The sequence below is a fragment of the Nematolebias whitei genome, chromosome 3, assembly GCF_014905685.2.
Source record: "Nematolebias whitei isolate Nwh7 chromosome 3, NemWhi1, whole genome shotgun sequence".
Lineage (NCBI taxonomy): Eukaryota > Metazoa > Chordata > Actinopteri > Cyprinodontiformes > Rivulidae > Nematolebias > Nematolebias whitei.
Genome location: NC_056500.1, coordinates 59,238,578 through 59,252,180, shown reverse-complemented (window position 1 = coordinate 59,252,180; position 13,603 = coordinate 59,238,578). Strand labels below are relative to the sequence as shown.

Here is a 13,603-nt window from a genome sequence, read left to right as displayed (position 1 = left end):
GGCCAGTTGCTTTGTGCGGATTAATCCTCCTGAAGGTACTCCTTACTTCTTCTTATGTCTTCATCAACGTCAAAACTCTGACTTTTTTATGCCAACATGACAAGTTTTTCCACAATATCCCAGGTCACACATAATTTATCTCTTCAGAAACGTTACGAGCCACCATGTATGTAGTATTTCAGGACAGCTTTGCTGTGGACACACTACTAATTAATTATTCTTAAAGCTAGTTCAAGCACAAAGAATATTAATTGTTTAATTACAACGGGTTCTTTTCTTTTTCGAGTTAAATTTCTGCCATGTGACCAAGATAACTGAGTGGATTGTTTAATCAGTGACATGAGACGCCATTTTATCTTTGACCCATCTGAATAAATGCGGTCATTTATTTAACAGAATCAAAATTTAACATCCAAACATGTACACGTTGATTTGCTGATCTGTTACTGATTAATAAACTTGGCAAGCTTTACTAACAAGACAACAGAACATTACTGATTGAGGCCGATTCACCTCTGAAGGCATGGAGCTTAATTACTGGCGAATAGAAAGTTTAAGAGAGGAAAAATAGATTTAAGGAGTAAGTTTAGATTTAAAGATGAAATTTATGTGTGGAACCAGAACATTGCACCCTTCCCCCGACATCCAGCTCAGCTTTCCGGTACACTTCAGGACGTCAACGACTTGTTACCTGAGATGGGGATACCTCCATTCCGGAACAGAAGTCCATTAGTACGCTCCCTTTCCAGCGTCTCCGGTTAAAGTAGCTGGGTCATCAGAAATTGTGACAAAGTACTCGGTTCCACCGAATAAGCTTCCTTAGAAGTGGAGCATTTACTGCTCGGGTTGAGTCACAGCCGAGGCAGGCTGTGATAACGCTGAAATGGAGGGACCCCTTGGCACATGGTCCCAATCCATCTGCTGCTTAAACGAGTCTTAGTCTCTTCTAAGTCTTGCTGGAACTTTTGGTCAGAGATGAGACTCACTTAATCCCTGGAAGAGGGAGAAAGAGAGAAGAATGCAATTTAAACCATCTCTTCCATCGATCATGATGGGCAATGTGAGATCGCTGGGAAACAAGTTGGATGAACTTCAAGCCCTAACAAGGACCCATCCAGAGTATCGGGAATGCAGTATTATGTGTTTCACTGAGACATGGCTGCAGGATCATATCCCCGACCAGCGTTTCATTGCCAGGCTTTCTGACCATACGAGCAGATAGAGATTTAAAGAGGAGTGGCAAAAGGAATGGAGGTGGGTTGGCAGTGCTTGTGAACAACAGATGGTGTAATCCTGAACATGTTACTGTGAAGTGTCGTCTCTGCAGTCCAGATATTGAACTGTTAGCCCTAAGTTGTCGTCCATATTATTTGCCAAGAGAGTTCACCAGTGTTATTTTGGCAACTGTTTACATTCAACCCAATGCTGTTGCTGAGACTGCGTGTGATGTCATCAGCTCCGAGGTTGCTAAGCTACAAACACAATACCCTAGTGCGTTTGTTGCAATATCTGGGGATTTTAATCATGCCTCTCTCTCTGCTACACTTCCGACATTCGAACAGTTTGTCAGCTGCTCTACCAGAGAAAACAAAACGCTGGACTTGTTTTATGCAAATGTCAAGGATTCATACATCGCTAAAGCAAGACCCCCTCTTGGCAAATCAGATCACAATCTTGTGTATCTCTGCTCAAAATACAAACCCCTTGTTCAGAGGCAACCTGCAATAAAGAGAACAGTGAGAAAATGGTCAATGGAAGCTGAAGAAGCCCTGCGGGGTTGTTTTGACGCTACAGACTGGGATGCACTGTGCCAGCCACATGGAGAGGACATCAATGCCATGACTGAGTGTGTGACCGACTATATAAACTTCTGTGTAAACAACACCATCCCCACCAGAACAGTGAGATGCTTCCCCAATAACAAACCCTGGATCACCACTGACCTGAAGGAACTGCTAAACCAGAAAAAACGAGCCTTCAAGGAGGGAGACAGGGAATTATTGAAGAGCACACAGAAGCAACTAAAAGTCAAGATAAGAAACAGCAAGGAGGTGTACAAGAAGAAGCTGGAGAGCAAACTCCAACAGAACAATATCAGAGAGGTGTGGTCAGGGATGAAACAGATCACAGGCTTCAAGCAGAAGGAGGATCAGAAGGATGGAAGCCTGGACAGAGCCAATGAACTGAACACATTCTTCAATAGGTTCAGTTTAGGAACAAGCTCAGCATCCTCCTCTCTTGCCCACAGCCAAACATACATACCACCTTCCATTGACCCAAGGCTGTCCTGTCACACCTCAAATATTGTATCTACCACCTCAGTCATGGACCCTTCTTCTACATATTGGTCTTCAACTAAATCAGAAGATGCTGATACCTCCTTTGCCTCCCCCCTCTGCGTCTCCAGAAGTCGGGTGAGGAAGCAGCTGGAGAGACTGAACCGGAATAAGGCTGCAGGTCCAGATGGTGTCAGTCCCAGAGTCCTGAAGGTCTGTGCAGAGCAGCTCTTTGGGGTTCTGCAGCACCTCTTCAACCTTAGCCTGACCCAGGAGAAGGTTCCAGTGTTGTGGAAAACATCCTGTCTTGTTCCAGTGCCAAAGAAAACGCACCCATCAGTCCTCAATGACTATAGACCTGTTGCCCTGACATCCCACATCATGAAGGTCCTAGAGAGACTTCTGCTGACCCACCTGACTAGACAAACAAGCACATATCAGGACCCACTGCAGTTTGCTTATCAGCGTGGACTTGGAGTTGAAGATGCCATCATACACCTGCTTCAGCAAACTCACGGTCATCTAGAAAAGGCAGACAGCACTGCGAGAGTCATGTTCTTTGATTTCTCCAGTGCATTTAACACAATCCAGCCTGGTTTGCTTTGTCAGAAACTCCAGAAGACTCAGGTGGAGGCCTCAACAATCGCCTGGATCAAAGACTACCTGACAGACAGACCACAGTTTGTGAGACTGAAGGGTTGTGTGTCTAACCAGGTGGTCAGTAGCTCAGGAGCACCACACCATTCCTTTTCACTCTGTACACCTCAGATTTCCAGTACAATACAGACTCCTGTCATCTGCAGAAATATTCTGATGACTCTGCAGTAGTCGTGTGTATCAGAAATGGACAAGAAGCTGAGTACAGGGAACTGGTGGACTGCTTTGTGGCATGGTGTGGAAACAATCATCTCATCTTGAATGTGAACAAAACAAAGGAGATGATTGTAGATTTCAGGAGAATCAGGAACAGATCCAACCCTATTTTCATCATGGGAGAAGAAATGGAGGCGGTGGAGAAGTATAAATACCTTGGAGTTCACCTGGACAAAAGACTGGACTGGAAATGCAACAGTGAAGCCATCTACAAGAAGGGACAGAGCAGACTGTACTTCTTGAGGAAGCTGAAGTCCTTCAACGTTTGCAGCAAGATGCTGCATATCTTCTATAAGTCTGTTGTAGAGTGTCATCTCTTCTGCCATCATCTGATGGGGGAGCAGCACCAGAGCAAGTGACTTAAAAAAGATCAACAAGCTCATAAAGAAGGCTGGCTCAGTTCTGGGGACTCCTCTAGAACCTTTGGAGATGATTGTTCAAAGAAGGATTCTTCATAAAATGAAGAACATTATAGACAACCCTCAGCATCCTCTTCATCAGACTGTCATACAACAACAAAGTGTCTTCAGTCAGAGGCTTCTTCAAATCCGTTGTAGGACAGACCGCTACAAGAGATCCTTCCTGCCCACAGCCATCAGCATCTATAACAACTCTTTAATGAAACCAGGATGATGAGTTACAACAACATTTAATTTCCCTCTGGGATTAATAAAGTATTTTTGAATTGAATTGAATTGAATATCGCTGAGTTATAACTAAGAATAATGTCAGAGTCAGAGTTTCTTTATTGTCATTCGCACCTCATGTGGTACATGTGGTGGAGCGAAATTATGTACACGGGGTCCCAGTTACATCCAACAATAAAATGTCTAAGAAAAACAGTAATAACATCTAAGATATGAACTAAGAAAAACATCAACTAAATATACACTAAGCACTCATAACATAAAACATTGAACATCAGCACAAACATGAACATGAGTCTGTGAGCAGATGTGCACGCATGAACACATCAACATTGAAACAGATCAGCAGCAACATGAAACAGATCAGCAGCAACACGATATGGTTTTTCACAGCGATTACCCTAGTCAGAGATTCATGAGTCTAACAGCCTCAGGGTAGAAGCTGTTCCTCAGTCCAGTGGTTCCACACTTAACGCTCCTCAACCTCCTTCCCGAGGGGAGCGGGGCAAAAAGTGTGTGCGCTGGGTGGGTGGGGTCCCTCATGATGCAGGTGGCCCTCTTCCCGCATCTGGAGGTGCAGATGTCTGTGATGGTGGGGAGACTGATTCCAACAGACTTAAGTGCAGCCTTCACCATCCTCCGCAAAGCTCCTCTCTCTGCAGCTGTGCAGCCTCCACGCCACACACTCCACGCACAGGACGCTCTCCACCGCACACCTGCAGAAGGAGGCGAGGACTGAGCTTCCCAGACCAGCTCGCCTCAGCCGTCTGAGGAAGTAGAGTCTCTGATGAGCTTTCTTGATCAGGCTGGTGGTGGTGTTGCTCCAGCTGAGGTTGTCATTCATGTGTACACCCAAGTACTTCTATAATGTAGGTGGCGCTGTGGAGACTATTGGCCACTTATCATGGATACTTGTTCAAGGGGTGGATAATGATTGATCATAGTGATTTTTGTGCACCTCGGCTGAAATCTGTGTATTTTAGAGCCAATCGTATTGCAACGGCGTCACTTCTGGATTCGCCACGTCGCCACGCCCACATTCTCCAGCAAAAACGGTTTGCACTTTAAATCAAATCAGACCATCTTATCTGTCTTCTAACGCAAGATCAACCTGATTAGGTCAATGGTGTCAAAGAGGGAGCATTCCAAGTAAAAAAAAAGAGACTTCTTGTTCTGAGGGGGTGGGGCTTTGATGACGTCAAAATATGACGACAGTGGATCGTCGGACATCCAACAGGGATGAGTCATGCCAAGTTTGGTGTATTTCGGTCTTTCACTGTGAAAGTTACAGCATTTGGAAATTTATGGCATGAAGTGCAACTTTGAGGCCTGGCCAAGCCCCTTTAACCTAAACAAAACTGAAAGCTTTTGATAACTTTTACTCCCTAATGTGTTAAAGGCATATTAACCAAGTTTGAAGGCAATCACTCAAAATCCCTAGGAGGAGTTCGTTAAAATTCGTCATTAGAAACGCCCAAAAATGACCCTTTGACCCAAAATGGCCGACTTCCCGGTGGTTTTGGACCAGGGCTCCAAGAGACTTTGGCATAGGTCCTGAGACAATACAGATGTTCATCGATTTTCAGAATTATCGGTCAAAAAATGGCTTGGGGCTGAGGTTTTAAAATATTCTAGGGGGCGCTGTGGAGGCTGTTGTCCAATTATCATGGCTTCCTGTTCAAGGGGTGGATAATGATCGATCATACTGATTTTGGTGCACCTTGGTTCAAATCTATGGAATTTAGAGCCAAACGTATGGCAACGGCGTTACATCTTCGCCACGTCGCAACGCCCACATGCTCCACCCCAAACTGTCAGTGTTGGAAAGCAAGTTACACCAACATGTCTTCGGTCACTGGACACACCATCATGCTGCTCAGGTGACAGGGGTCAGATAGGGATCGTTTAAGGTAAAACTTTACACTTCCTGTTGTCAGGGGGCGTGCCTTAAGTGATGTCATGATTTGACCATTCAGTCTTGCAGGTGACCGGATGTGGATCAATCACTGAAGGTTTGGTGTCAGAAAGTTTTCATGTAGGAGCTATTAGCGTTTCGTTTTTCATGGCGAGATTCCAAACTTTGAGATCTGGCCCCGCCCCTTCAGCATGCACGAAAATGCACCGTTTTGATATCTTTTCGTCCCCCATGCCTTTTGACCAAAATGGCCAAGTTGAAACCGAATGAGCGAAATCCCTAGGAGGAGTTCATATGCGGAGGCTGTAAACCGCCAAATTGGTGTGAAAATTGGGCCGACATTCCAAAATGGCCGTCTTCCTGGTTATCGTAAAACTTTTGTGCCAGAGGGTTTTCTGTGCATCTTGGAGAATTGGACAAGCGTACCAAATTTCATGTTTCTATGAAAAACTAAGGTTAATGCGGAGGGTATTTTGAAAATTTCCCGGTGCCGCTCTTGAGCCGTTTCTGTTGCGATGTTTGCAACGCCCTTAAAATACGTAATTTTTCACCAGTCCTGATGCGTCCACCAAATTTGGTGACTTTTAGGATATGTTAAGGCCCCCAAAACGCCAATTCATTTGATGGAAAAAAAATCGCAGCTCGGGCCTGAACAGAGCGATTACAATAGGGCTTTGTTGCTCGGGCCTAAATAGCTCCTACACGAAAACTGTCTGAGACATCAAACCTTCAGTGATTGATGCACATGCGGTCCCCTGCAAGAATGAATGGTCAAATCATGACATCACTTAAGGCACGCCCCCTGACAACAGGAAGTGTAAAGTTTTACCTTGAACGATCCCTATCTGACCCGTCACCTGATCAGCATGATAGTGTGTCCAGTGACCGAAGACATGTTGGTGTAACTTGCATTCCAACACTGACAGTTTTGGGTGGAGCATGTGGGCGTCGCGACGTGGTGAAGTAAGACGTAACGCAGTCGCCATACGTTTGGCTCTAAATTCCACAGATTTGAACCGAAGTGCACCAAAATCAGTATGATCTATCATTGTCTACCCCTTAAACAGGAAGCCATGATAATTGCCCAATAGCCTCCACAGCGCCCCCTTGAATATTTTAAAACCTCAGCCCCAAGCCATTTTGTGACCGATAATTCTAAAACTCTGTTAACATCTGTATCGTCTCAGGACCTATGAAAAAGTATTGAAGCCCTGGTCCAAAACTAACAGGAAGTTGGCCATTTTGGGTCAAAGGGTCATTTTTGGGCGTTTCTAAAAACCAATTTTAACGAACTTCTCCTAGGGATTTTGAGTGATTGCCTTCAAACTTGGTTAATATGCCCTTAACACATTGGGGAGTAAAAGTTATCAAAAGCTTGAGTTTTTGTTTATGTTAAAGGGGCGTGGCCAGGCCTCAAATTTGCGCTTCACACCATAAATTTCAAAACGCTTTAACTTTCACATTGAAAGACCGAAATGCACCAAACTTGGCTTGACTCATCCCTGTTGGATGTCCGACGATCCACTGTCGTCATATTTTGATGTCATCAAAGCCCCACCCCCTCAGAACAAGAAGTCTCTTTTTTTTTACTTGGAATGCTCCCTCTTTGACACCATTGACCTAATCAGGTTGATCTTGCGTTAGAAAACAGATGAGATGGTCTGACTTGATTTAAAGTGCAAACCGTTTTTGCTGGAGGATGTGGGCGTGGCGGCGTGGCGAATCAAGAAGTGACACCGTTGCATTACATTTGGCTCTAAAATACAAAGATTTCAGCCAAGGTGTACCAAAATCACTATGATCGATCTTTATCCACCCCTTGAATAGGTGTCCATGATAAGTGGCCAATAACCTCCATAGCACCACCTACATTATTCTTACAGTTATAACTCAGTGATACATCATTTGATCTGCACCAGATTTATTGTGCGTGATCAGTTAACACTTGTAGACACATTGATTTTGTGGTTTAACATATGACTCCAGTGCACCCCCTACATTATTGCAACAGTTATATCTCAGTGATACATCATCCGATCAGAAACAGATTTTTTGTGCATAATTGTTGTTCAACATTTGACTCAAGTGCGCCCCCTACATTATTCAAACAGTTATATCTCATTGATATATTATCCAATCTGCACCAGATTTTTGGTGCATCATTACTGTTCTAGACACATTGGTTGTGTTGTTTAACTTTTGACTCCACTGCGCCCCCAGATTATTCCAACACTTATATCTCAGTGAATTATCATCCAATATGTACCAGATTTATTGTGTGTGATCAGTGAGCACTTCTTGACACATTGGTATTGTTCTTTAACATATGACTCAAGTGCGCCCCTACATTATTCCAACAGTTCTATCTCAGTGATACATCATGCGATCTGAACCAGATTTTTTTGTACATAATCGGTGACAACGTCTAAACACATTGATATTGTTGTTTAACATATGACTCAAGTGCGGGGCGCCCCCTCTCATACTGATATGGGCGGAAGCGATTGCAATGTTTAGGCATATGCGCAACCTGGTGGACGCGTGCGCGAATGGCACAAGAGCGTTCACGACGGAGACTGGAAGGCGTTGCTGAAGCTCCCCGTCACGGGTGATGTCGAAGGTTCGGCGAATGCGCACCCCGGTGAACGGACACGGGAGGGAGTGAGATCGTTCGCTATGGCGACCGGGCGGAGTCACTGGAGCTTCCGCGGTCGCCGTAAGGCCGGAGCGGCGCTTTGCTGCGAGGGCCTTCAGTGCTGCTTGCAGCTTTAATTAAGGTTTTTTCTTATTTGAAATAAATGGCTTACTTCAACCCCTCTCAAACCATTTATCTTATGTGTTCATAATAGGACCATTTTGCTCTTCAAATGAGTGTATTTTATCTTGGAGGTGATGCACAGCAGAACGTTGTCCTGATGATAGCTCTTCTGTGTTGAGCTGTAGGTCTGTCGAACTGTTCAGTTTCTCCACTAGAGGTTTGAACAATCCTTGCTGCATTGAACACACCACTCAGTTTGGGTTGGGGGTTTTGACATAGACTGATTTGGTTTAAAATGTATTGGGATGTAGTTTGGAGAAAATCCTTCTGAGTTTCTGATACTCCACTAACATATGGGATGACAATGTTTTTGTTCTCAGTTTTGTTCTATGTTTTAAGACGTCCTCGCAGACTTGACAAAAGACCAATGATTGTATCCACAGGCTTTGAGAACTTTTTTGAGGTTTGTTTCTTTTCCTGCCTTTCTGTCCTTGTGGGCACATTCAGTCGGACAAGTTCTGATAGAAAGTTTTCATTCCAGTGGGTGGTGAGAGTCAAACAGAAGGTATTGATCTGTGAATTGGTTTTCTGTGAACAACGTTGATGAATCCATCTCTTTCCATGTGCACCAAACTGTCCAAAAAAGTCAAACTTCCAAGTTTTTTTTTGTACATATCATTAAATGTATTCTCAATATGAATTTTTTTTCTTTTCAGATTGTGGGATTCCCTTTGCATATGGCATTCTCAGAGATTCAGCCCATCGTAGAGGTGGTGTACAGCACCGGAGTTCACAGCATTCAGTCATCTAATGTTGAATTTGCTCTGGCTGTATATGTTCATCCTTACCCCAACAACGTGCTGTCTGTCTGGGTGTACCTGGCCTCACTCACTAACATGTAAGGCAGCCCAGCTTATAACGTCACTACTGCCCATCAACTTCTTTCACAATTTTTTTTGAAAATTTTACTTTTCATAAACAAAAAATAATTGCATCTATACAGCAAAGTTTTATCGTGCGACATATCACTAGTCAGTACTTATGACACCTGCTTTGTTAAATTAATGTAAATGTCCAGATATGATTAAATGGTAGCAATACTGCTACAAAACTCTTTACATGTTTTTTTTTCCCTTTGTCTGCACATAATAAACCAAAACAGACCAACTACAGTGTTTCGATTGCTCACGTTTATTAGGAGTTCAACATTGTTAATAAAGCTCAGGTGAGACTTCAGAACAAAGTAAGCCTTGCTGTGTATAATGAACAAAGTAGTACTTGGTACAGCGCTCAAACTTGATCACACTCACACCCCAACTTCCCAGGCAGGACCCCATTAGATTGCTCAAGTTAATATTTGTTCATTTTTCTTCAATGGAGTGCATGAAGACAGGGAATTTGGAAAATACAAACTTATAGGATGAAATACTAAAGATCACAAATCTAAAGCAAAACCTTTAGACTGTACAGCAACATTATGACATTATTCCTGTGTGTGCCTCTTGTGTTCACAACTTTAAATCTGCCTCCCAACAGAGTTCAATAACAACCATCAATGTCTGGGATAAACTCAGCTCCAAGCTATAGAACAGCCTGACGTGTAAATACCTAAAGCTTTACGAGCCAATAACATTAGCAGAAATTTTTCAGTACCTTGAGGGGGGTTATGTCTCAAAACCAACAAAGAAACTAGAAAGTATATTTACAGACATTTTAAACCAATTATCACCCAGTTATGTTCTTTCAGAACGATTACGTCCACTAAATTAAACATGGAAACAGTAGGAGCTGAATTACAGTTTCATCAAGAAACATGTTTAGGTGACAAAATACAACAAATGGTATTACCAGGATAAAGTGCAAGTGGGTGTGTGTGTGGGGGGGGGGGGGGGGGGGCTGAGCGGGGTCACTCTCCAGAGCGACAGCATGCTCTGAATCCACACTGCAGGTTCTGGCAGCCGCTGGCTGTGTCTGCATGAGGACCTGCAGACACACAACACACACTGGTTATCAGCTGTCTACACACACAGTTTTATTTATTTATTTTACTGCTCAAATATCAGTAAATCCTAACACAGCTAAAGGTCAAGACAATAAATCAGATTTATCATTCTGTCACAGCACCTATATACTTACCTTCTATCTCAGGTTTAGCTTCTTAAACTTAAGGCTGAGCAATTGATCAAATCTGTTGTTTCAATTTCAGCTCCAATCACAGAAAAAAAGTGTACAGTAATTGACAAAAACAAAACAAAAAAAACAACAACTAAAATGATTTTGTCCCATTTATGATCTCATTTTGTCTTGCCTCGTGAGGTTCCCTTGTGGCCCAACAGCAGTAGGCTGTCTGTGTCATGTGCAGGGGGGAGGAGAGCAGATAAGTAACACAAAGACCTACTGCAGACATTCAGAAACACACAAACAAGCCCGGATCTACCATACGGGTAACCTGAGCGTGTGCCCAGGGGCCCTTGGCCCAGAAGGGGCCCTCTGCTGCCGGTGGAATCTTTTTTCCCCCCCCCGCAACCGAGCGGGCACTGACTCCCCTCATCCGTAAAGCATCGTGAGGAAAGATAGTGAAGCTACTCACAATAACGGTCGCGATGGGGCAGTGAATTTCCGGTTTTCAAAATAAAACACAAAACCTCATAAAATTCACATCTCACCTTATTTTTGGTGCCTTTACTGTAGAAACCTTCCGGTCCGACGCCGGAAGTATCAGTACCGTGGGTTTTTTGTAAGTTATTTGTATTCATATCCTGATGCATGCTCAATAATCCAGGTAGAAAAATCTAAAAAAGTTAAATCTGGTCCTCTGGACATTCAAAAAACAAAACAAAACAAAAAAAATGTAGAAACGTTTAGTCTTTCATTCGAAAGACTTCCTCAGTCTGAGGTGCTGTATTCAGCTCAGTCTTATAAATAGCACCTTCTGAGAGTGGATCAACCAGTTTGCTGCTGACAACATCAAGAAGGACCTTCGGCCTAACGATGGATCATTAGCACACTGATGGCTGTTTACTATTCACAGGAGGCTGAGTGATACTAGCAATAACGGCATTGTAAGAGGGGGACAGTTGAACCCGGAGGCCTCCACCCCTGTTTAATGATGGACAATTTCTTTTCACAAAGATGGACTCCTTTACTCCTCTCTCAAACCATTGTTCCACTCTGTCCAGGATGTGAACATCTTCATCCCTGAAAGAGTGACCGCTGGCCTGGAGATGAGTGTAGACTGCAAAGTCCTGGCCTGATGATGTTGCTCTTCTGTGCTGGGCCATCCTTTTGGCCAGTGACTTTAGTTTCCCCTTATTTGTATTCAGTTTATCAGCGCAAACGTTGTTTTTGTTTAAACGTAAAGTTTACTAAAATGTCCTACTTATTTTACTGCTCAAATATCAGTAAATCCTAACACAGCTAAAGGTCAAGACAATAAATCAGATTCAGGTACCTGCTGTGCTGTTCGCAGCTGCACGAACAACCAGACCAAGCTAAAACTACAGCAAACAGTGTTTTGAACATGGACCCAGAAGAAACCACTCAAAACACTGTTTAAGTGCTCATTTCACTTTGTAAACCAACAGCCAACGAACTCTCCGAGTATCCACTCAGAGTTTCATAAATTTGCATCCTGCCTACAAAAAAGAAAAAGACCAGAAAAAACTTCTAAAGGTAAGAGCCATTGTGCTTTCTGTGAAGTGAGTAGGCCAATAAACTGTTGTGATTGTGCAGATAACAGTGCTGGTCATAAATTTTGAATATCACGAAAAGTTTATTTCAGTAATTCCATTCAAAAAGTGAAACTTGTATATTATATTCATTTAATACACACTGACTGATATATTTCAAATGTTTATTTCTTTTAATGTTGATGATTATACCTGACAACTAATGATAACCCCAAATTCAGTATCTCAGAAAATTATAACATTACTTAAGACCAATAAAAAATATATATTTTTTAGAAATGTTGGCAAACTGAAAAGTATGAACATGAAAAGTATGAGCAGGTACAGCATTCAATACTTAGTCCGGAGCTTCAGTGCCCAGGGGCCCCTGGGGTTGCAACTCTGGCCCTGCACACAAAGCAGTAAGTTTATAATAAAAACTGCTTTTAGAACACGTGTGAATTAAGACAACTATTCTGTAGGGCTGGGTCATATATCGCTCACGATAATATCAGTAAAAAAAGCTTGCCCAGGCAAAAAAATGATATCATGATATGCTAATTTCATGACATAAAACGTCAGGGCGCCCCGCCCCTTTAACAGAAACGAGCGCACCGAACGACCAAACCGAAATGCGCACCTCCCTCCACCTGTCGGTACTGGCGTAACGTTAATGAGCTGCGCGCAATAATAGCTAGCTAAAAACAAACGACGCGCGGCTCAGCTTTCTCTCCATCCAGCTCTAAACTGCAGGTACAAAACAAGACAACTGTCTCTCCTTCCCCCCGCTCTAAGCTGCCACTCGTCTTTTTTTCTCTCTCTCCGCACCCCGCTCTAAACTGCCGGTACAAACACGCACAGGTCTGTCTCTTTTTAGATCCACAGTCCAGGGACCAAGAACAGAGTCAGGTGATCAGAGACGGAGCATCAGAGAAATGAATCATTCCTGCAAGAACAGAGGAAGCTGAAACACTACAAGCTGATACATATACATATCTATACACATACATACATATATATACATATATATACACATACATACACATACATATATATACATATATATATACATATATATACATATATATATACATATATATACACATATATACACATATATATACATATATATACATATATATATACATATATATACATATATATACACATATATATACATATATATATACATATATATACATATATATACACATATATACACACATATATACATATATATACACATACACACACATACATATATACACATACACACACATACATATATACACATACACACACATACATATATATACATACACATACATACACATACACATACATACACATACACATACATATACATATATATACACATACATACATATACATATATATACACATACATACATATACATATATATATACACATACATACATATACATATATATATACACATACATAC

General features: G+C 42.4%; 2 protein-coding genes across 2 annotated transcripts in view; one reads left to right on the top strand and one right to left on the bottom strand.

Annotated features, from left to right (window-relative positions):
- Positions 1-9,544, top strand: part of cc2d2a (coiled-coil and C2 domain containing 2A) — a 238,481-nt gene extending 228,937 nt beyond the window's left edge. Inside the window, exon 38 of the mRNA XM_037698350.1 lies at positions 9,186-9,544. Coding sequence (XP_037554278.1) covers positions 9,186-9,371 — 186 coding nt within the window. The 3' untranslated portion in view covers positions 9,372-9,544. The remainder of the gene's footprint in view (positions 1-9,185) is intronic.
- Positions 9,545-9,658: 114 nt separating this feature from the next.
- fbxl5 (F-box and leucine-rich repeat protein 5) overlaps positions 9,659-13,603 on the bottom strand; it is a 30,238-nt gene continuing 26,293 nt past the window's right edge. Inside the window, exon 11 of the mRNA XM_037698349.1 lies at positions 9,659-10,452. Coding sequence (XP_037554277.1) covers positions 10,376-10,452 — 77 coding nt within the window. The 3' untranslated portion in view covers positions 9,659-10,375. The remainder of the gene's footprint in view (positions 10,453-13,603) is intronic.